Raw genomic sequence first — 25350 nt, 5'->3', positions numbered from 1 at the left:
AAAATATGCAGTCTTAGGGATACCCAGATGTATTAAACAAAAATAACTTTCTATCAGGCAAAGTTTAGAAAGTATAGACTTCATTTAAAAGTTAAAAACATTTATACTGTCTACCAAATAATTGTGCTTTTTGACCAGGTGGCTCTTATAAATTTTTACTTCTTTTTTTTAAATTTTTTATTTTTAATTGACATGTAGTAACTGCACATACTTACGGAGTACACTGTGACTTTTCAATACATGTATGAAATGTGTAATGATCAGATCAGGGTAAAAAGCAACTCAGACATTTATTTGTGTTGGAAACATTCAAAATCCTCTTTACCAGTTATTTTGAAATATTCAATTAATTGCTGTGAATCACAGTTATTATACTGTGCAGGAGAATATTGGAGGTTATTCTCTCTATTCAACATACCTTTTTATTTCTTAGGAATGTTAATTTACTTCAGAACTGTAAGGAATGTTGAAGAAAACATAAATTTCAATTTTTACTGTTTCCATACATTCCATTCTGCCCATACTCCACACACTGACTGTTGTACTAAAAAATTTCTATGCTTTACATTCAAAAGAGGAATTTGAGCAAAATAGTGCAATAATTCAATGATTGTTAACTTAAAAATTATACGGCTTGCTGTGGTATGCCAGTAACATTGCCATATTCTTACTTTTCTATTCATCAACAAATGTTTATATGATTGAAAACTAAAATTATGTCACTTTTTAAAAATTGTTTTTAGTTTGACACAAAGAAGCTAAAACAACAACCTAACCACTAGATACCACTAGCAGCCCTGTTCTCAGATGATTTTTTTTTTTTTTCTTTTTTTTTTGCAGTGCCAGGGATTGAACCCACGGCCTTTTGCTTGCGAGGCAAGCACTGTACTCGGATGATTTTTTAAATCTGTTCTGTGAATAAGTGACCTTGCCTCTCTAGCTACTAATACGGTGTGTATTTTTAAGTAAAACACCTCAGGCAAACATCAACAATTAAAGGATGAAAGATAAATTTTAGCTTGGACAAGCACTAATTAAAACTCTAATTAAACCAGGCATGGTGGCACATGCTATAATCCAGCTACTTGGGAGGTTGAGGCAGGCAGATCACAAGTTCAAGCCTAGTCTAAACAACTTAGCAAAACCCTTTCTAAAAAGTAAAAAGGGCTGGGGGTGCAGCTCAGTGGTAGAGTGCCTGCCTAGCATGTGCAAAGCCCTGGGATCAATACCTCATGCAGGGGTAGCAGGGCACAGTAATTATAAATACAACTTTGTGGATTTTTTATTCACTACCTCTCCTGAATTGGGTCAATCTCAGAGAGTTAAGGAATACATGCACAAAACAACGAAGTCTCCTAAATGTGACCAGGGCAGTAGAAAAGGACTCAAATTACCCCTAGAGCAAAAAGCACATACCTCTGGAAGAAAGCACTCTCTGTAGCAGTTAGAAGGCCCTTCAGGTATCCACCTTTGTAATGGTTAATTCTGCTGCTGCAAGGGAGCTTCTTTGGTTTGAAGCAGAACCAGGGCTCTCCAGTGTAGAGATCTGTAAAGTTACACAGGGGTAGACTCCCAGGAAGACACACATTGCACTCTGTGGTTTCAGAAATCCTTCCTGAACGGAAGAGGCTCTTAAAATAAACCCTGTCAGGCTTCTCTTCCTGTAGGTGCTGAAGAACTCTGATCCCTTCACTTGGGTGAACCAGAGATATGGACACTTTAACTTTGCCTGGCCAGAGCAAAGTAAAAAAAACCTTATAAAACCCATTCTGATAGTCCACGACTCTGCCCACAGCCCCTGCCTGCAGCTTCGGGGAGTGGATTCTGGCCTGCAAGTAGTCTCCACCATACTTCTTGGGCTTTCTTTGAAAATCCTGCACATGAACCAGCACCTCCAGCTGGCTTCCCACCCTGAAGAAAGCTGCAGAGTTCAAGATGACAAAGTAGCTGGAAGAAGGGTCAGTGCTCTTCACGAAGGGCACTAGGCCCACATCAGGCCCCTGCCACTGTAAGGCGGCCAACAAGGAGTCCTCCTCCAAACGTTCCTGACTGGACAGAGTCTGGTGTTCGTAGCCACAGTAGGGATTTCGGCTAATGCCTGTAGCCTGGGATAAAACGAACTGCCCACTGCTGTCGATGAATGTGGCTGAAACAGTCTCATGGTCCAAGTACTAAATAGAAAGATACAACAACAGAATCCATCACTACACTAAATCTCTGAATATCAGTCGAATAAATCCCTGCTTCAATTTAAATTTGCATAAAATCAACTGAGATGACACTGTTTAAAAAAAACATAGTTAACAAGTTTTACAGGGCTATCTTAGTGTAACACAATAAAATTAATATGAGAAATATATTCACAGAGTAGTCTCTATACTTCAGCAAATTTCACCCAGAGGAGCTTGCCAGATTCTTACAGTGAATTATTTTTTTCACTCAATTTTTTTTTTATTGGTGCATTACAGTCATACATAATGATGGGACTTGTTGTTACATATTCATACATGCACACCACATAATTTGGTCAATGTCACTCCCTAGAACTTCCCCCCCTTATTGTGTTATTCTTAAGAAAGCCCATCCTCAACAGAAATTATTCCACCAGATCCTAACCTGCTAGGGTTTTATCAGAGCCTACCTACCTGGAAGGAGTCAAAAACCAATTGTAGCCTACTTGGGGAAAAAACCCAAAAGCACTACTCTTAAAGACTGAGACCTAATTACAGCAAGAGAATGCATACCCTCCCCACAAACCTTACTACCATACCTCTAAACTCTGTTTACCAGAATTCCTTTCACCCAGTACATTATGCCAGTTTTCCACCATAAAATATATATACACACACATACATACACAAAGCAAACTAAAAGGCAAAAAACAGTTGAAGACACAGAGCAAGCATCAGAACCAAAGAGATATGGCAGGAACATTAGAATCATCAGACTAGAAATTTAAAACAAGTTAGAGTTCAGGGTAGAGTGCTTGCCTAGCATTGTGAGGCCCTGGGTTCCATTCCCACCACCACCATGAAAAATTAAAATTAAAATTAATTTAAAAATAAAACAACTATGTTGCTATGCTAAGGGCGCTAATGGAAAAGGTAAACCACAGGTGAATACAGATAAGCACTGTAAACAAAGACATGAGAATGCTAACAAAGAATCAAAAAGAAGTGCTAGAGATCAAAAACACCATCCATAAGAGAAATAAAGAATGCCTTTGGTGGTTCATTAGTAGACAGGGCACAACTAGGGAAGGAGTCCCTAAGCTTGAAGATCTCTCAATGGATACCTCCAAAACTGAAAAAAGGAAAAAAGACTGAAAGAATACCCGAGAACTGTGGGACAACCCCAAAAGGTGTAACACAAGCATAATGAGAGCACCGGAAGAAAAAGAAAGGAACAGAAAAAAATATCTGAAGCGATAAAGACTAAGAATTCTCCCCAAATTAATGACAGACACCAAGCCACAGATACAGGAAGCATGAGAAACAGCACGTAGGGTAACTGACCATAACACCATAATACTAGGCCTGTCATACTCAAACTGCAGAAAATCAAAGATAAATTGCAAAATGTTGGAAGAAGCCAAAAGAAAAAAATCATCTTACTTACAAAGAGACAAAGATAAGAAATACACCCAAGTTCTCCTCAAACATTAAGAAAGCAAGATGACAGGTGAAATGAAAGGTTTAAGAGTGACAGAAAAAAATCAGCGTAGAGTTGTAACCTGTCAAATCACCCTTCAGTAGTGAAGGAGAAATAAAGACTCTTTTAGACAAACAAAAATTGAATCGAAGGAAATTATTGCCAGTATACTTGCCTTCGAATAAATGTTAAAAAAGGTCCTTCAGGGAATGGGAAAATATAGGTCAGAAACTTGAATCTACATAAAGGATGGAAGAACATCAGAGAAGGGTTAATTGAAGACAAACTTAAAATGCAGCTTTTGCTGTTGTTTTGTTTTTTGGAAATAGAGTCTTAAAACTGTGGCCTCAACCTCCTGGGTTCAAGCAATCCTCACGCCTCAGCCTCCAAAGGAGTTGAGATTACAGGCATACATCCACAGACCAGTCAATTTTCTTATTCTTAAGTGATCTGACAAAAAACAATTTGCTCAAAGTAACAATAACATGTATTTGATTACGTATGCTTCTGTAGCTACATACACTTGTATTTGCTTACATAAAATGGATGATGGCAACAATACAAGCAATGGGAAAGAGGAACTAGGAATGTTTTATTATAGGTAACTGTACTACCCATGAAGTAGTACAGTATTATTTGAAAGTGAAATATGATTAGATGTAAAAGTGTATTACAAAATCTTGTACAATCACTAAAAAATTGAAGTATAATTGAGAGTTAAGAAAGGAAAGAAAACAGAATTATATAAAATGCTCAACTAAAATCAAAAAAGGCAGAAAAAAGAGCAAAAGTCAAAGCAGGAACAAAGAAAAAGGATAGCAAATAGAAAACAGTAAAAAAAAATAAGGTAGATAAAATTTAAACATCAATGATTTAAATATACCAATTAGAAGAACTAAACACTCCGGATAGGTTTATATCTATTTTAAAAAGTGAATCAATGTACCCAAAGGACTTAAAACTAGCATACTACAGTAATACAGCCACATCAATGTTTATAGCAGCTCGGTTCACAATAGCTAGATTGTGGAACCAACCTAGATACCCTTGAACAGATGAATGGATAAAGAAACTGTGTTATGTATACACAATGGAATATTATTCAGCCATAAAGAAGAATAATATTATGGCATTTGCAAATAAATGAACAGAATTGGAGAATATCATTGCTAAGTGAAGTAAGCCAATTCAAAAAAACCAAAGGCCGAATGTTCTCCCTGATAAGTGGAGAATGATATATAATGGGGGTGGGTGTGTGGGGAGTGAAAGAAGACTAGGCGAACTTTAGATTATGCAGAAGAAAATGAGAGGGAGGGGGGTATGAAAAATGGTGGAATGAGACAGACATCATTACCCTATGCATATGTATGATTACATGAATGGCATGAATCTACATGGTATACGACCATAGAAATGAAATGATGTACCCCATTTGTGTACAATGAATCAAAATGCGGTTCTGTAAAAAATTAAAAGATAAATTAAAAAATAATAATTTTTAAAAATTTTTAAAATTTTTTTAAAAAGTGAATCAATACTTAATACCTTCCAAAACAGAGAGTACCAGGCCCATATGTGTTTACTGGTGAATTCTACAAAATATTAAAGGAAGAATTATACCCATTCTCTATGATCTCTTCCAGAATATAAACACAAAGGAAATAACTTTTCCTTTTTTCCTAACTCGTTCTATAAAACCAATGTTGTTCTGACAACAAAAATTACACGGACTACAAGAAAACTACATACCAGTATCTCTCATGAATTTACATGTAAAAAAAGTATTAGCAGTTGAGAGCTGGGGTTGATTCAGTAATAGAGCACTTGCCTAGCACATGTGAGGCACTGGATTCAATTCCCAGCACTGAATATAAGTAAATAAAGTAAATAAACAAATGTCTTTTGACAACTAAAAAATATTTTTTAAAAATATATTAGCAATTGAATCCAATAGTGTATAAAATGAATTTTACACCATGACCAAGTAAGATGTATCTCAGGTATGCAAGAAAGTGCCTTAATAGCACTCCAGTGCTTCCTAAGGAGAACAATTTATATCTCCTAAAAAACAATCCTTAATCTTCACTTTGGTCTTCTTGCTTAGAAGAAAACACCTTTAAAAGACCTCAGTCTGTTGTAAAGTGTGACTTCATTAAACTAAAAAGCTTTAGCACAGCAAAGGGAATAACAGAGTTAAGAGACAATCTACAGAATGGGAAAAAAATATTTGCCAACTATTTATCTGACAAATTAACTTTTAGAATATATAAGAAATTTAAACAACTGACTAGCAAAAGAGCAAATAATCTGATTTTTTAAAATGGATGAATGACCTGGGAAAGGTCATTTCTAAAAAAGATGATAAAAAATGGCCAAAAAGTATGTGAAAAAAAATGCTTGACATCACTAATCATCAGGGAAATGCAAATTGAAACCACAATGATGTACCTCCCTATTACCAAAAACGGCAAGACTACAGACAGAGAAACTCTTGTACCCTGTTGGTGGGAAGTTAAATTAGTTTGGACAGTAGGGAAAACAGAATAGAGATTCCTTAAAGAACTAGAAATAGAACTACCATATGAACCAGCAACTCAACTAATGAACAAATACTGAACAGAACCCAAAGGGACTGAAATTAATTACAGGAGAGCTATCTACATCATATGCAGCACTGTTCATAATAGCAAAGATACAGAGCAAGTATAGATCTCCACTGAAGGATGAATGGAAAAAAGAGGATATGGCATATATACACAATGAAATATTCAGTTAGAAAAAAACAATGAAACCCTATCATTTGTAGCAACATGGTTGAGCATGGAGGATATTATATTAAATGAAATAAGTCAGGCACAGAAGACTAATAGCACATGTTCTCACTTATATATGGAAGCTAAAATGTTGATCTCAAAGAAGTAGACAGTAGAACAGCAGTTCTTAGAGCCTTTGAATAGTGCAGAGGAGGAAGAGATGGACAGGATAGATAATGGGTACAGGGGTACAATTACAATTGGATGGGAAGAACAACTTTCAGTGTTACACAGCAGAGTAGTAGAATCATGATTAATAATTAATCAAATATTTCAAAATAGCTGGTAGACCCTCTCAGGTCCTCGCTTCCAAGATGACCAAACTAAGAAGGAATAATGGTCATGTCAAAAAGGGCCGTGGCCATGTGCAGCCTATTCGTTGCACAAACTGTGCCAGGTGCATGCCCAAGGACAAGGCCATTAAGAAGTTCATCATTTGAAACACTGTAGAGGCCGCAGCCATCAGGGACATTTCTGAAGAAAGTGTCTTCGAGGCTTATGTGCTTCCCAAGCTCTATGTGAAGCTATGTGAGTTGTGCCATTCACAGCAAGGTGGTCAGGAATCAATCTCGTGAAGCCAGGAAGGACCCCATTTTAGACCTGCTGGTCCTGCCCCACGACCTCCACCAAGGCCTGTGTAAGGAGCTGGGTCCTTAATGAGTGAAGAAAAGCGATCTTCTGGAAAAAAATAAAATGGGAATTATAAGTCAAAAAAAAAGGCTAGTAGAGAGGATTTTGAATGTTCCCAACCTGCAGAAATTATGTATATCTGAGGTGACAGAAATACAATTACCCTGATCTGATGACACATTATATAAACAGATTGAAATGTCACACTTTACCTCATAAATATGCACAATTACTATAAATTAATTTGCATCAATTAAAATTAAAAATACATACTTTTTTAAAAGCTTAGTCCTTTCTATTCTGGACTTTAATATTTGTAATTTATAGGGGAGCACGGATGCACATGCCATAGTCCTAGCTGTTCAGGGCGTTGAGGCAGAAAGATCCCAAGTTTGAGCCAGCCTGGGCAAATTAGCAAGACTATGTATCAAAAATAAAATAAAAAAAGAAGGACTGGGTAGAGGTAGCTCAGAGGTACAATCTGAGTTCAGTTCCCAGTACTTGCCTCTCCCTCTCTCTCTCTCTCTCTCTCTCTCTCTCTCTCTCTCTCTCTCTCTCTCTCTCTCTCTCTCTCTCTCTCTCTCTCACACACACACACAAATTGTATTTATACATTTATATTGCATTTTTATTTTTCCCTAGTTGTGGTATAACACAACAGATTTCTAATATCCCATTACTCAAAGTTACTTTACAAACTCTAGATGTGAGGGATTTTTTAAACTACAGACTGGGATCAGGATAGTACAGGGAAGCTAAGCTGCACGTTGCAACTTCTCCATGGTTCAAATTCAAAACAGCTAGAGAATACCCACACAGTGAGGTGGATACCTGGGGGAATACATTGAGGACCACATAAACTAACAGACACTTGGAGAAACTCGGAAATCCTGGGTACTCAGACAATGAGAAAGAGTTCAGTTCTGAACCTACCTACAACATGTGCTGCCAGGACAGGGAAGGGAGAGGGGGCACCATAACAGAGAAAAAAAGCCAAGTGTGGTGGAGCACGCCTGTAATCCCAGAGGCTTGAGAGACTGAGACAGTATGATCACAAGTTCAAAGCCAGGCTCAGCAATTTAGTAAGGCCCTAAACAACTTAGACTCTGTCTCAAAATAAAATATTTAAAAAAAAATGCCTAGGGGTGTGGTTAAGCAACCCTACATTCAATCCTTGGCACAGGAGGCAGAAAGAGAGAGAGAGAGAGAGAGAGAGAGGTAGAGTAGGTAAGGACATTTTTTAAGATTTTTTAATATTTTTATTTGTATGGACATAATACCTTTATTTCACTAATTTTTATGTGGTACTGAGGACCAAACCCAGTGCCTCGCATGTGCCAGGCAAGCGCTTTACTCTACCATTGAGCTATAACCCCAGCCCTGAAAAGATCATTTTGAAAACAGAAGAATACATCAGACCAAAATTGCTAGTGTGGGAGAAGTGTTCTGGTTTTTTGTTTGTTTTGGTTTTGGGGTTTTTTGTTTGTTTGTTTGTTTTGTAGTTTTTCAATGTTTAAGCGGAATGCCCTGACTGGTAGTCACTTGGTGAAAGTCACACCTCAGCTGGCAGTGCCAGGAAAATTAAACTCCAACATCTTCTCACTCCTGAAGATTGCAGCGAATTTGATATGGGAGAATAGCTCTGAATTATACAGTGCGAGCCTAGTGACCTAAGGGCTGTGAGAACTGCTATGGGCAGCCAAGGGAGCCGAGAGGAGAGTAGTGCCCTCTTTACCCAGACTTGCAGCACTCAGAGCAGAGCAGAGACCCCTGGCTACACACACCAACCTGCCAAGTGGAAGACGCTCCAGACAGCATCTCTCTGGAGAAGGAAGAGGCAGAAAAGACTGTTCAGTAAGCAAACCTAGTGCAAAGCTTTCAGGACAACCTGATGGAGGCGGAGAAGGACAGTGAGATCTGTGTTAACAGCACCACGCACAGGCTTTTCCCCCTCCAGTATAAGAGCCATTGCCTGCACCAAGGTAGATTCTGGCCTCTGGGCTGCACAAACTCCAGGACCATCACATTTGTGCTACCAGAGAAATCTCCAGCCTCTGGGTCTGACACGGAGCCACTAAGAAGACTAGGATGCTGTTCTAGACATGAAAAGAATGGGCACAATGCCCCATCCCAGCATGGAGCCTGTGAATTCAATTGGGACTGCCATACTCAGACTAAAAATACCCCCATACAACATGGAAGAGCTCCATCCTGATAGGTATGCAAATCTTAGTGTAAAAATACAGGAAACTTGAGAAAACAAGGTAATAAGATGCCTCCAAATATACTTAACTCCTCAATAACTGATCCCATGGATACCAAAGTGGAAAAAATGCTGGAAAAAAAATTTTTAAAGCTAATTGTTAAAATAATCAATGAAACAAAAGAAGAACAAAGGAAGGAACTAAACAACAATATAGGATATGAACACATCAAAAAAGAGAGACTGTGAAAAAGAACCAAACAGAAAACTTGGAAATGAAAGGCCCAATAATTCAAGAAATTTAGGTAAAAGTCCAATAGACTAGTTCAAGTGGAAGACAGAATTTAAGGACCTGAAGAAAAGGAGGACAAACTGGAATATTCAGACAGTAATAAAGAAAAAAGTAAGAAACTATGATCAGAATATACAAGAACTCTGGGACAACATTAGGAGACCTAACTTAAGATTCCTAGGCATCAAAAAAGCAGCAGAGATACAGGCTAATGGCATTTCTGACCTATATACCTACCTATATGGTGAAATACTGGCAGAAAACTTTCCAAACCTTAGAATAAGATGGAATTCAATACTAAAGTCATTTAGAACCCCACATAGTAAAGACTAGAAATCAATCTCTACATGGCACATTATAGTTAGAATGCCAAAACTCCAGAACAAAGAAATAATTTTGAAAGCTGCAAGAGAAATACCTTCATTTATAAAGGCAAACCAATCAAAATAACATATCTCAGCAGAAAACCTAAAAGCCAGGAGAGCTTAGATCAATGTATTTCAAGCCCTGGAAGAAAATAACTACCAATCTTTGCTATATCCAGCAAAGCTATCCTTTTAAATCAAAAAGGAAATAAAATCTTTCCAAATTAAATACAAACTTAAAGGAATTCATGACCACTAAGCCAGCACTGCAGAAGATAAAGGAATCCTAAACACAGAAGAAAACAAAAGCAAGCAAGAGATCTCAGGAAAGACTAAATCTCATTAGAAGACTAGATGAGTAAATGAGAACTAGAATCCAATGAAACATTAGAAATAAAACAAAATGACAGGAAATAATATGTTCTTCTCTATATAACACTGAATGTAAATGGTCTCAATTATCATTTAAAAGCCTGGATTAAAAACTAGACACAATTATATGCTGCCTGCAAGAAACAATGTTTGCCTCATTGGCAAAAACATCCAGAAACTGACACTGAAAGAATTAAAAATAATCTATGCAAACATAGCAGGAATCGGTACTCTCATATTCAACAATGGACCTTGAGCCAAAATTACTGAGAAGACACAAAAAGATCCCTACATATTGGTAAAGGAGCCATCCATTAAGATAAAACTACTGTAAACATGTATACTCCAAATGTTGGTATATCTAAATACTACTCAACATGAAGTCTCAAATAGGTCTCAATATACTAACAGTGGGTGATTTCAATACAACTAGTAGGTCATCCAGACAAAAGTAACAAAGGTGATACAAAGTTAAAATATACTATAGATCAAATGGACTTAACAGACATTTACAGAATATTTCAACCAATACCTAAATATATTTTTTCATGTGCTCATAGAACTTTCTCCAAAATATATCAGATTTTAGGCCCTGAAGCAAGTCTTAGAAAATACAAAAGCTTCAAATAATTTCTTGGATCTTATTAGATAATTCCTTGGAATGAAATTAGAAATCAAAAAGGAAAATTACAAAAACTACACAAACATATAAAGATTGAAGAACACAAATTTAATGTTGAATGGATCATCAAAGAAATGAGGGGAGAAATTTAAAAATTCTTAGAATCCAACAAAAATAGAAATACAACATACCAGAACCCGTGGAACACAGCAAATGTAGTTCTAAGAAGAAAGTTTATAGCTATGAATGCCTTTCTTAAAAAAAAAAAAAAAATCAGAAAGACCCAAAATAACCTAATACAGCATCTTAGAAAAACAAGAAAAGATCCTTCCCAAAGCTAATACAAGGAAAGAAATCATAAAAATCACAGCTGAAATTAATGAAATAGAGAACAAAAGAATAATACAAAGGACCAATGAAATAAAGAGTTGGTTCTTTGAAAAGGTAAAGAAGACTGATAAACCCTTAGCCAAACTAACCAAAAGAAAGAAAGAGAACACACCAGTTAATAAAATTATAGGAAAACAGGATATGATGCAGCAGACACCACTAAAATCCACAGTATCTTAGGGAGGGACTATTTTGAAAACTTACATTCTAATAAATTGGAAAATCTAGAAGAAATGGAGAAACTTTTGGACACATACTACCTACCAAAATTGAACCAAGAAGATATAAAACCTAAACAAATCAGTAACAAGCAATGAAATCGAATCACTAATAAAAAAGTCTTCCCAACAAGGAAAAGCCCAGGACCAGATGGATGCACAGCTGAACTCTACCAGATCTTTGAAGAACTAATGCCAATGCTCCCCAAATTCTTCCATGAAATAGAAAGGGTGTGAACAATTCCAGACTAATCTTACGACGCCAGTATCACCCTGATGCAAAACCACATAAGGAGACCTCAAGAAAACTGCAGACCAGTAATATTTGATGAACATAGATAAAGAAATCCCTAATAAATTGTTAGCCACTGGAATTAAAAAACACATTAAAAAGATCATACACTATGATCAAGCTGGTTTCATTACCAAGGATGCAAGGATGGCTCAATATATGCAAATCAATAAATGTAATTAAACTACATCATTACAACCAAGGACAAAAATAATATGTTATTTCAATAGATAGAGAAAATTTTCTCACAAAATTCAATAGCCCTCCATGATAAAAACCCTGAAGAAACTAGGGATAGAAAGAACTTGCCTCAACATCATAAAGACTACATATGTCAAACCCAAAGCTAACATTGTACTGAATGGGGTAAAACTGAAAGCATTTCTCCTACAATCAGTACCAGACAAGAATGTCCACTAGCACCGCTCATACACTGTACAGTACTTGAAGTTTTAGCCAAAGCAATTAGACAAGAAAAATAAAAGGAAATCAAATAGGAATGGATGAAGTCAAATTATCCCTGTTTGTAAATTACATGATCCTAAATATAGAAAACCCTAAAAGTTCCACCAGAACTTTGAGTTGATAAAAAATTCAACATAGTAGCAGCATACAAAATCAACATGCAAATATCAACAGCTTTTCTATATACCAATAATGAAGCCACCAAGAAAGAAATCAGGAAAACAATTCCATTCATAATTGTTTTAAAAGAATTAAAATACTTGGTAAGAAACCTAATGAAAGAGTTCGTGAAGCACCTCTACAAGAAAAAATACAAAACTCTGATAAAAGAAATTAAAAACATCACCAGAAAATGAAAAAAATCTCCCATGTTCATGGAGAAGAATTAATATTGCTAAAAGGTCCATATTGCCAAAAGCAACCTACTGATTCAATGCAATCCCTATCAAAATACCAAGGACATACTTCTCAGAACTAGAAAAGGCAACCCTAAAATTTATAAGCAAGAACAAATAACTCAGAATAGCCAAAGAAATCACAAGCAAAAGAACAATGCTGGAAGCATCACAATATGCAACTTCAAATTATACTACAAAGTCATAGTAACAAAAACAGCCTAGTATTGGCATAAAAACAGACACAGGAACCAATAGAAAAATATAGAAGACACAGAGAAAATCACACACACCTATAGTCATCTGGCTCTTGACAAAGGTGCCAAAAACATACATCATCCTCTTTAACAAGTGGTGCTGGGAAAACTAGACATTCACATGTAGAAGAAGGAAATCATACCTCTGTCTTTCACCCTGAACAAAAGTCAACTCAAAATGGATCATAGACTTAAATATAAGACCAAAAACCTGGCAACTATTGTAAGATAACATAGATGAACCACTTCAACACACAGGCATAGGCAAAGACTTCTTGAACCAGAACCCCTATAGCTCAGGAAATGAAAGAATCAATAAATGGGATGGCAACAAATTAAAGTTTCTGCACAACAATGGAAACAGAAGAGCAAAAGACTGAATGGGAGAAAACCTTTGCAGTTACTCTTCCAACAGAGGATTAATACTCAGAATATACGCAGAACTCAAAAAACTCAATACTAAAAAGCAACCGAATCAAAAAGTGGACAATTGAACTGAACAGTCACTTCTCAAAGAAAGTACAAATAGCCAACAATTATATTTTTTTAAATTCAACATCTTTAGCCATAAGGAAAATGTGGATCAAAATTATACTGAGGGGCTGGGGATATAGCTCAGTTGGTACAGTGCTTGCCTCACATGCATAAGGCTCTGGGTTCAGTCCCCAGCACCACAAAAAAAAAAAAAAAAAACACTGAGATCCCAGATCCCTTGTCATTCTGGTTAGAATGGCAATCCTCAGGAAGATAAATAGCAATAAATGCTGGCAAGGATGGAGGGAAAAAAGCAACTCTTCCACACTGTTTATGGGAATATAAATAGTACAGCCACTACGGGAATCACATGAAGGCGCCTCTAAAAGCTAAAACTAGAACTAACATATAATTCAACTATATACTTTAGAGATATATGCATACCCATGTTTTCACAGCATAACTCACAACAGCCAAGTTATGGAATCAGTCTAGGTGTCCATTAACAGACGAATAGATAAAAGAAAATGTCACACACACACACACACACTTTGGAGTTTTATTCAGTTATAAAGAACAAAATTATTTCATGTTTGTCATGAAATAATATGTCAAAATACACTCTACTAACTAAAACGAAAACAACAAAAAAGAACAAAATTATGTCATTTGCAGGAAAACGGATGGAACTAGAGACCAGAATTTTAAGTGAAATTAGTCAGACTCAAAGAAAAAAATATATGTAATATTTTTTATATTACATATATTTTTTTTCTCATATTTGGAAGTTAGAGGGAAAAATAGGGGTAAAAAAAGAACTCCATGAAAGTAGAAGGTAGATCATTAGGGTAGAGAAAAGGATCAAGGGTAAGTAGAAGGGGAGCATGGGGCATGTATTGAGCAATTATTTTTTGGTATGTACAAACATTCCATAATGAAACCTACTATTCAGTATAATTAATATGCACCAATAAAAAAGTGAAAACATTCTATAAAATAGAGAGGAAACTCTAAAAGCTTCCAGAAAGATAAACAATGTTACCAATTCTTAAAAATTAGACTGGCATTAGAATTGTCTTCTGCAACACTAAAAGACAATAAAAACAAAGTTATCATGATTCCGAGGAAAAATAAAGTTGAATACAGTCCAGATTTGGATTATAAAATATAAATTGTAATCATATATAAGGACAGTTTCAGACATGTAAGATTATTTTTCATGTGCCCTTTCAGGGGAAAAAAAATTACAGATTTCATCCAGTAAAATAGAAAGAAAAATCCAAGAACATAAAAGTCATGAGTAGCAATGTTTTACACTTACATATATCTGTTTTCATTTGAAAGACTCTCATTAGAAGTCTTCATTTTAAAGGAATATTTCCTCATTTATACAATGGTATAGAGAAAGACAAAACTGACTGAAAAATTCCCCTTACCAACTGACTATCTTTGAGGACATATTCTAGTCCCATCAAAAGCCTTAATATGCTGGCATAATACTATCTAAAATATTAATAAATATCACCACAGGCACCATGTGGACGAGGAAAAAGGTTCCTGTTGGAGGGATGGGCTGGTTGTGAAATAACAGCTAAGAAATTTATTTAATAGAAAAAACAACAAGAAACAATTATCTTTTGAATCAGAGGCATGACCAATTGAGCCATCCATAAGGGACTGGCTCTAACAATGGAGGAGTCCATGTTTTTTTAATTTATAGCAATATAGATCAAAGGAAGACTGGTAGGAGCTTCTTTCCTGAGAAACAGGATGGGGTGGAGTTAAGCAAGCCATTTTGCTCTAGCAGGTCATCCCAGCAGGGCCTGCAAATTGGTGGTGAACCACTGTAGGGAAACCACATACTCCAGGAAATCTCTCATGATTGTCAGTTCCTGAGAGCCAAATTTCCATGTCTGATAGCTCAACCAAGCCTGGTTTTATTTGTGGGCCATGGATGGTGCCCCCAGCAAATAAATAAGGCAAAAAGAAGCTAGAAGCCAGGCTCAGTGAGAGCTTATAAGAGAAATGAAAGACAGCAAGACTCCCTGTAATCTTTTGTTAGACAGTGCTACATATACCTTCTTCTCATATTATGTGATACTCCTAATTAAAATAGAGCCTGTATTTTTTAGAAAATGATTAGATACTCCAATCACAAGAAGAAAATAATAGTCAGGGTCAGGGCACAGGATAGAAAAAGAATTAAGGAATGGAGACTTGCCAAGGCTCTGAAAAGACTTTTGTATATCACCCAAAGCTTCTTTGTACATTATCATCACAATACTAAACTGAACAGTTTAAAATTCATTACAATATTCTCACCCTGGACAAGATGATCTCATGAGTCAAGGTAAAATGCTTTATCTCACTCCACTAAAAGATCCATTTATTACTGTCAATTTCAGACCTGTCCTACATATTTATTATTGCCACCTCCCTTGTACATTATTATTCAAGGCAGTATTCATTTAGATAATTAGATTTTTTAACTAGCATTCAATCCAGAAGTTTCTGAGAACTACAACAAGACTAATGGGGAATTTTCCAACATTCCTTCCTGACTGCAATAACATTAATTACATGAGACTCTGACCTACTCCCTGAAGTCTCTCTTCTTTCTCCCCCTTTACCTTCCTCCTCATTCACCCAAGACTTACACAACTATCTTTTTTCTCCATTCTTATACTCAGGTCATTAGATGTAGTAAAAATATGCACACACACAAAGTCAATGCAGGTGAGTACCATCCACTCTTGAAGTCTTGAAGTATTTTGTACCCCTACAGAGTCAGCTCCATCTTCCAACCCCTTCTTTCAAGTTCCAAACAGGGCCTCACCCTCCTTCCACCTTTCTACCTTCAACCTTCTCCACAAGCAGGAATTCCCTTAATGTACTACTCTGCAAATGCATCTGTCATGTCATCTTTCTCTCCTGGGTAGAAGGAAGGAATGTGGCTCCTCCTACATAATTAGTAATAAAATAACAAGCATACTCATAAGGTACTTTCATTCCTTGTCCTACATCTGGATATATGCTCTGTGCTCTAGATCCCATCCTTTCCTCTTCATCTCCAGCTCTTGCATTATTTCTTGACTTTCAAATTTAAGTCCCTCTGATTTCCACTTCCAACCAAGATACATAAACAGTGACCAAATTTATCCTCCCATCTGAAATAACTTTTTTTAAAAGACCAAAATAAATGAAATGATGATTATCAGACAATAAAAGACAGTGTTGCCTAAGAGGCAGTAAAGAAACAGTTATCCCAAGATTGCCATTTGCATATTGCCCTGAGAGAGTTTCCAGGATGCAGAACGTGAGGGGAACCCTGGTGGAGCCTGATGAACTAAGTCAGTCAAAGAGATGGAGCTGAGTCTTAAGACCACCATGATCAAAATTTACAGGACAAAGTAAAAGCTGCACAAAGAAAGAGTTCAAGATCTAAAAAGGATCCCACCTGAATATTCAGCAGAGTACTGATAAGCATATATAAGGAAACTACTAGAGGCTGGGGGGGGGGGGGACAATTAAAAAAAAGAGGGAGAACAGTAACTTTAGATCATACCAGGCCAGGAACAGAACTTATTCCTATCAGCCAGACTAAAAAACCTTAGCATTCAAAGGATATGGAGTAGAGTACCCAGCAAAGTTTTAAGTCAGTAGTGAAGAAGAATTAGCTCATAAATACTGATCTTGTCCCAAATAACAAATTCTAAAATCAAGAACCAAAAGAATCAAACTAGGGGTGGGAGATAGAGTTCAGCAGTAGAGTACAAGCTCAGCATATGCAAGGCCCTGAGATGGATCCCCAGCACCACCAAAACATAAGGGAAAAATGAAAAAAGGGAAACAAGCTATTTTCAAGTAAGTTATAGTACCCCAGAATAGACTCAAGATTATTTAGAGAAGTACCAAAAATACCCACCATCCAACTGGGTCTAAAATCCAACCAAAAAGAGAACACAACCTATAAGGAAATGAAAATCAATCAAATGAAGTCAGCCTGCAACTAACACAGATATTAGAATTGGACAAAGACTTAAATGAGTTATTATAGCTATATTCCATATATTAAAAAAAAAAACAAGAGGAAAGACTGAATGTTACATAGAGATATGGATGAATAGAAAATATTAAGAAGAGAAATAAGGTAGGGATGGGGATGTGGATCAGTGGTGGAGCTTGGGGTACATGAGGTCCTGGGTTCAATCCTTAGCATCACAGGAAAAAAACAAAAGAGAGGAGGAGGAAAGAAATAAATCCTCTGGGATGAAAAATACACAGAATGGGATTAATAGCAGATTAGACATTTCAAAAGAAAAGTTTGTGAACTTAAGGAAAAACCAAGAGAATCCATCCAAAAGAGGGAAAGAGGCAAGTTGAAAAAAAAAAAAAAAGACTATAGCATCAATGAGCCCTTAGAACAATGCCAACAGAACTAACATCCAGGTAATTTCAGCACTAAGGGGAAGAAGACATAAAAAAAAGTACTGAGTAGGGTATTGTGGCACATGCCTATAATCCCAGCAGCTGAGGAGGCTGAGGCAAGAGGATCAAAAGTTCAAAACCAGCCTCAGCAACCTAGCGAGGCTCTAAGCAACTGAGCGAGACCCTGTCTCTAAATAAAATATAAAAAAGGGCTGAGGATGTGGCTCAGTCAAGCATCCCTGGGTTCAATCCCTGGTACCAAAAAAAAACAAAGTACTCAATGAGATAATGGACAAGCTCTCACCAGGCTTTCTCATGAAGGTGACATTTTAAAATTTTTGCTAATTGTTATAATTATTAACATATATTAAGTGTACAACTTAGTGGGTTTCACTGACATTTCCATACATGCATATATCATGCTTTGATCATGTTCACCTTTCCTTCTTCCCTCTCTCTTCCTCCTCCAGGTTCCCTTTCCCTTCCCTAATAATGCCTCTTCTACCGTCAGGTTATCTCTTCTTTTTTTTCCAGGTATCCTTTTCATGTGCTGACTTTCGCTTACTTTGTATATAAACCCAGGAGTGGGACAGGTAGGTCATATGACAGTTCTCTTTTTAGTTTTGCAAGGAACCTCCATACTATTTTCCATAGTGGCTGTACTAACTTATATTACCCCAGTGTAAAAGGCTTTGTTTCTTGAAGCTATTGCAAATGTGGATGTTTTCCTAATTTCTTTCTCAGTAAGTTCGTTCTTGTTGTACTGATTTTTGAATGTTGATTTTGCATCCCTCTACCTTGATAAATACAATTAACAATTCCAAGGATCTTTTGGTGGAGGCTTTAGGGTTATCTAAGTATAGAATCAGATTCTATACTAAAACAAAAGGATGATTTGAGTTCCTCCTTTCCTATTTGTATACCTTTTAGTTATTTCTCTTGCCTGATAACTGTATCTAAAATTTCAAGTACTATTCTGAATAAGAGTGTGAAAGAGAATACCCTTGTCTTGTACGTGATTTTAGAAGAAATGCTTTCAACTTTTACCATTCTGTATGATGTTGGCTATAGGTCTGTCATAGACACACACACACACACACACAAACACACACACACACACGTAGCTCTTATGATGCTGAAATATTATCCTTATCTACCTAGTTTCTTCATACTTTTATAATGAAGAGATGTTGAATTTTGTCAAAGGCTTTTTCTGCATCTACTAACATGATCTTGCAAGTTTTGTCATTGCTTATGTTTATTTGCTGTATTATTGTATTAGTTAGTTATTATTGTGACCAAAATACCTTACAAGAACACTTGGAGGAGGAAAAGCTTATTTTGGGCTCATAATTTCAGATGTCTCAGTCCACAGTCAGCCAACTCCATTGCTCTGTGCCTGAGATGAGAAAGAAGATTCTGGCAGAAAGGCATGGAGAAGGAAAGCCCAAAGAGAGTGGGAGTAGTCAGAGATAAAAAATGCACTCCCCAAGGCATGTCCCTAGTGATCCACTGCCTCCAGTCACATGCCGCCTGCCTCCAGTTACCAACCAGCAATACGTTCAAATTATTAATCCATCAAATGCACTAATTCACTGTAGGTTACAACTCTAATGATCTAATCATTTCACCTCTGAAAATTCCTGCCAAGCCTCACGTGAACTTTTTGGGGTGAAACCGCGGTGAAACCTCATACCCAAACCATAACATTCCACCCCTGACCACCTAAAACTCATATCCAGCTCAAAATGCAAAATCCCTTTAGTCCATCTCTAAGAGTCCCCAAAGTCTCAACAGTTTCAGCATTGCCCAAAAATCCAAGTCCAAAGCTGTGTACCCTATAAAAATCAAAAGTAAGTTACATATATCTGATACATGATGGCACAGACTAAACAATCCCATTTCATAAGGGAGGAATAGGGACATAAAAAGAAAGAAGGAGAGCAAAACGAGACCAGAATCCAGTGGGGCAAACAAGTCCTATAGTTCCATACCCATTATTTGGTGCACATGGTGGCAAAATGTGATGTCCAAAGGATTTGTGCTCCTGGGGCTTTGCCAGTTGCAGCCCACATGCCCTCGCTCTTAGGCTGGATCTGCAACCAGCAGCTTTCCTCAGCAGTCATTCATATTTCTAGCATCTTTTAATCTTGGAGGCCTATATTACAGCTTCATGCCCTCTCAGGGGCTGCCTTTAGGAAGTTCAATCCCACTACACTTTTACCTGGCCTCCCAGACCTTTTTTTGAAATCTTGGTGGAAAACTCCAGGATGCCTTAACTCCAGCATCCTGGATTCCTACAGAAACAGTTACCATGTGGATGATGCCAAGGTCTGCTACCAGCTCAAGCAGTAGCCAATCCCCCTTGGATCGCAGCTGTAGTAGCCTCTAAGTACAGTGACACATACTGGGGAATTTCTAGGCACCCCTGTATAAGCAGAGTGACCCCAAGGTCTCTTAAGTGAGTTTTCACTTCTATACCCTTGAGCCTGCAATAGGTATCGTCTTGAGTCCTAAGATGGTCTCAAGGATCTTTCCAAGTGTCTCTGTGCAAAGTAATTAGCCTCTTTTTAGTGGCAGTAATCTCTTCAACAACCATAACTTTATTGGCCCCAATTTTACATTGGCCAAATTACAAGTTTTTCAAATCTTTCTTCTCTGCTTTCTGCTCCTGATTTTCACAGTAAACCTAGCTAAAAGTTGCCAGCAATATCCATGCCACCTAAATGATGTGCTGCCTTGAAAATTCCTCCACCAGAAAAGTAGCCCATCACCTTTAATTTTGGCCTCATACAAAAACTCAAGACCTGGACCAAATGAAGACAAGTTCGTTGCCAAGATGTAACACAAATGGCTTCTAGTCGAATTCCAAGAGAGTCCTCATTCCCCTCTAAAACCTGATAAGCACAGTCTTTACTCTCAGCATTTTTCTAGGCATTTAGGTCTTCTGACCTCCCACCAGAATCACACATTAAGCTCTGCTTACAATATTCTAAGATTTCTCTAACCTATATTCCTAAATACTTTCAAATTCCTCTTACAAACCAGTTCCAAAGGCTTCTGAACCACATAGCCAGGTTAATCACAGAAATAACCCCATTTGTTGGTACTAACTTCAGCTTTAGTTATCTTTTGGTCACTGTTAACAAAATACCTGACAACAATCATTTAGGGGAGGAAAAACTTATTTAGGGCTCATGTTTTCAGAGGTCTCAGTTCATGACCAGTTGAGTCTATAGTTCTGGGTCTAAGATGAAGCAGAACCTCATGGCAAAAGGGCTTGGGGGAGAAAAACGACTCAGCTTATGGCAGCTGGGAAGCAGAGACAGAGCAAGGGGAAGGGGCAACAGGGAAGATAAACCCTTCCAAGTTATGCCCCAAGTGACCCCCCTCTTCCATTCATGCCCCTGCCTATGGTTACCACCTAGTTAATCCATTCAAACTAGGTGAGATTGATTAGGTTACAGCTCTCATAACTAATCTTCACTTCTGAATATTCCTACATTAACAAAGAAGCTCTTAGGGGACACCACATATCCAAACCACAACAATGACATTTTTAATGTATTATTGAATTCAATGTACAATTATTCTATTGATGGTTTTCACATCTAAGTTCATCAATGATATTGGTCTGTAGTTTTCTTTTTTTGTTGTGTCCCTGTCAGGTTTTGGAAGGAGGGTAATTGCCGGAAGCCCTCCATGAATGGTGTGAGAACCAAGCAAAGTTTGAGTCATTAGATAGGGAAACCTGGTCTTAGGAACTTAGAGTTGGATGTCCACTGTTCAAGAATGCCTGATTCAAATGGTAACTTGTTCTAGATCACAGCTCAAGGTTCAAGCACAAGTACTGGAGATGGGAGTGACCTGCTAGAGCCAAATGATCTGCTAAACACCACCCCTATCCTGTTTTTCTCAAAGACGCTTCTACTGATCCTTTTCAATCTGTACCACTATAAATAAAGCAAGCACAGGCTCCTTCTTTTGTTAGAGCCAGACCCTTCTGGATGGCTCAACTAGTCATGTCCCTACTCTAAAGATATTCTTGCTTTTTGTCTTATTTTCTGATATACAAATTTCATAGCTTTTATTTCACAGTCAGCCCATCCCTCCAACAGGGACCCTTTCCCTTGCCCATGCGGGACGAGAGGGAGAGGTAATAGCAGATTGGTTGAATGTGTTTGGAAGGGTTCCTTCCCTTTCTATTTTATGAAACAATCTGAGAGACATTGATATTGGTTCTTCATTAAAAGTCTGATAAAATTCATCAACGAATCCATTCAATCCTGGGCTTTTTTTGGTTGGGAAACTTTTTATTACCGATTCAATCTCACCGCTTGCTACTGATCCATTTGGATTTAAAATATACTCTTGATTTAATTTTGGTAGGTCGTATATGTCTAGAAATTTGTGCACTTTTAGATTCTCCAGTTTTTTGGCATATGATTTTTATTAATATTCCATAATGATTCTATGGATTTCAATGTAATCTGCTGTAACATTTTTTATATCTAATTCTGTTTATTTATGCCTTCTTTCTCTTTTAATTAGTCTGGCTAACAGTTTACCACTCTTGTTTATCTTTTCAAAAAACCTGTTTCATTGACCCTTTGAATTATTCTTTGATTCTCCATTTCATTTAGTTCTACTCTGCCCTTTATTAGTTCTCCTTCTACTAATTTTAGATTTAGTTTGTTATTGTGTATCTAGCACCTTGAAATGCATAATTAGGTTATTTATTTGTGACATCTCTGCTTTTTAAATGTGGGCAAGAGTAGCTATAAACTTGCCTGTTAGTAACACTTTCAACAAATCCCACAAGTTCTGGTAGTTTCCATCTCATTTGATCCTGGGAAATTTTTAATTTTCCCCAATTTCTTCAATGATCCATGCTTGTTCAAAAAAGCATTGTTCAACCTTCATGTCATTATCATAAGATGTCAAGAAATTATTTCAATTTTTTTGTTGAGACTTGCTTTATGGCTTAAAAGATGGTCTATTTTGGAAAAAGTTCCAGTGAAAAGAATATGTATTCTATAGCTATTGTATGACATGTTTTGTAGATTTGTGATAACTCTAATTAACATGTAGCAAGATTTAATTCTGATGTTTCTTTGTTGACTTTTTTTGTATAGGTGATCTACCTATTGATGACACTAGGAAATTAAAGTCAACCACTATTATTGTAGGAGTCTATTTCTCCCATTATGACCAGCACTGTTTGTTTTACAAAATTTGATACTAGGATATTAGGTGCATATATATGTATAATCATTACATCTTTTGATGGATTGTTCCCTTTATTGTCATGAAGTGACCTTTGACCAATTTTGGCTTAAAGGCTATTTTGTTAGATATGAGTGTTAGATACTCTTATTTGCTTTCAAATTTCATTTGCATGGAATATAATTTTCCATCTTTTAATGTTCAGTCTGTGTAAATTTTTGCTGATGATGTATCTTGCAGGCAGTATATTGTTGTATCTCATTTCTCAATATAACCAGTCTGTCTTTTCATTGAAAAATTAAGATCATTTATATTCAGGGTTATTACTGAAAAGTGTGTATTAGTTTTTGTCATTTTGTTGTTTCTCTTCTGGTCATTTTAAATAATCTGTCTCTCTCCTTTATTTGTCTTAGAAGTTTAATAGTTTACTATATTAATGATTTTTTATTATTTCCTCATTCTCACTTACTCATCTATTCTTCTAGTGAGATTTATTCTTTTGAGTGCTCTTGTGATTAGGTTTATCTTGCTTCCTCTTCCAGGTGCAGGATTCCTTTAAGCATTTTCTCTAATGCTGGTTTACTAGTCATTAATTACTTTAGCCTATGCTTATCTTAGAAGGTCTTTATTTTTTCTTCAAACTGAAAGATAACTGTGTTGGACATAATAATTTATGTTGACAATCATTTTCTTCCAGAGCCTAAAATACAGCATTCCATGTCCTACTAGCATTAGAGTTTCTGCAGAAATATTTGCTATTATTCTGATGGGTGGGTGTGACTTGGTGCTTCTCTCTTGTAGCTTTTAATATTTCTCTCTTTGTTCTGCACTTGTGGCAACCTATACCATATTATGGAGAGGTTCTTTCCCGGTCTTGCCTTTTGGGGTTCAAAATGCATTCTATAACCAGATGCCCATATAGTTCCCAAGATGTGGTAAGTTTTCTTTTATTTCAGTGACTTGGTTTTCTATGTCTTTAGCATCTTTAGTAACTCTTCTCCCTCACCTATTCAGAGTACACATATGTTTGGTCTTCTCATGGTCTCTATGTTAGCTTCCCATCACTGTGACTAAATACCTAAGAAAAATAACTTAAAAAAGGAAAGACTTGATAAAATTATGACATTTGCAGGCAAATGGATGAAATTGGAGAATATCATGCTAAGTGAGATAGGCCGATCTCAAAAAGCCAAAGGACGAATGATATCGCTGATAAGTGGAGGATGACACATAATGGGGGGGAGGGAAGGGTTAGAGTTAGGGTTAGGGAGGGGGGCAAGTATGGAGGAAGGAACTACTGTATAGAGGGTAAAGAGGGGTGGGAGGGGTGGGGGGAAGGGAAAAAATAACAGAATGAATCAAACAACATTGCTCTATGTAAATTTATGATTACACAAATGGTATGCCTTTACGCCATGTACAAACAGAGAAACAACATGTATCCCATTTGTTTACAATAAAAAAAAAAAAAAAAAAGAAAAGAAAAAAAAAAAAAAAAAGGAAAGACTTATTTTGGCTCATGGTTTGGGGGGTTTCAACACAAGTTTGGCTGACTCCATCACTTTGGGCCTGAAGTAGAGCAGAGTATCATCGTGGCAAGAGCACATGGTACAGAAGGCTATTTACCCCATGGCAGTAAAGAGGAAGTAGAGAAAGAGAAGAGGACAGGGATAAGATATAACCTTCAAAGGTTCAATCCCAGTTATTCCCCCCTCCCAAATAGATTCCACCTCGTAAAGTTTCCACCACTTTCCACTGTATCCCCAGCAAGGAACAAAGCCTTCAATACACGAGTCATTGGAGGCAATCCAGATCCAAACTATAATATTTCACCTGGTCCACAAAGGCTCATGTCCATCTCATAGTGCAAAATATATTTAGTCCATCTCCAAGAATCCCCAAAGTATCAACATTTTTGGCATGACTCAAAAGTCCAAATTCAAAGTCTCTTTTGAGACTGAAGACCAACTCTTAGCTATAAGCCCCTGTAAAATCAAAAAATTATATACTTCCAATGTACAATGGTGGGATAGGGTACACAATTCCATTTCTAAAGGGATGATTGGGAAAATGAGGAATTGGACCAAAGCAAGACCAAAACTAAAAGGGTAAACATTACATCCTGTTACATACGTTCCACATCTGGCACCTTGGACACATGTTGATGTGATGTGAGCTCCAGAGGTTTTGGGCAACCCTACCCCTATGGCCTTGCCTGCTTGCAGCCACATGGCCACTCTGCTGGGTTAGTTCTACT

General features: G+C 36.9%; 1 protein-coding gene and 1 pseudogene across 3 annotated transcripts in view; one reads left to right on the top strand and one right to left on the bottom strand.

Annotated features, from left to right (window-relative positions):
* Window positions 1–25350, bottom strand: part of NXPE3 (neurexophilin and PC-esterase domain family member 3) — a 53452-nt gene that overhangs the window by 13844 nt on the left and 14258 nt on the right. For both annotated transcript variants that reach the window (XM_079101397.1, XM_079101396.1), the window contains exon 6: window positions 1417–2171. In XM_079101397.1, the coding sequence (XP_078957523.1) occupies window positions 1417–2171 (755 nt within the window). The remainder of the gene's footprint in view (window positions 1–1416; window positions 2172–25350) is intronic.
* LOC306637792 (small ribosomal subunit protein eS26-like) lies at window positions 4981–11237 on the top strand (annotated as a pseudogene). The gene has a single exon. The product of its transcript is annotated as a small ribosomal subunit protein eS26-like (transcript).

The sequence above is a fragment of the Sciurus vulgaris genome (assembly GCF_902686455.1).
Source record: "Sciurus vulgaris genome assembly, chromosome: 10".
In the NCBI taxonomy this organism is placed as follows: Eukaryota; Metazoa; Chordata; class Mammalia; order Rodentia; family Sciuridae; genus Sciurus; species Sciurus vulgaris.
Note: the sequence above shows the minus strand (reverse complement) of the source record. Positions and strands in the feature narration are given on the sequence as shown.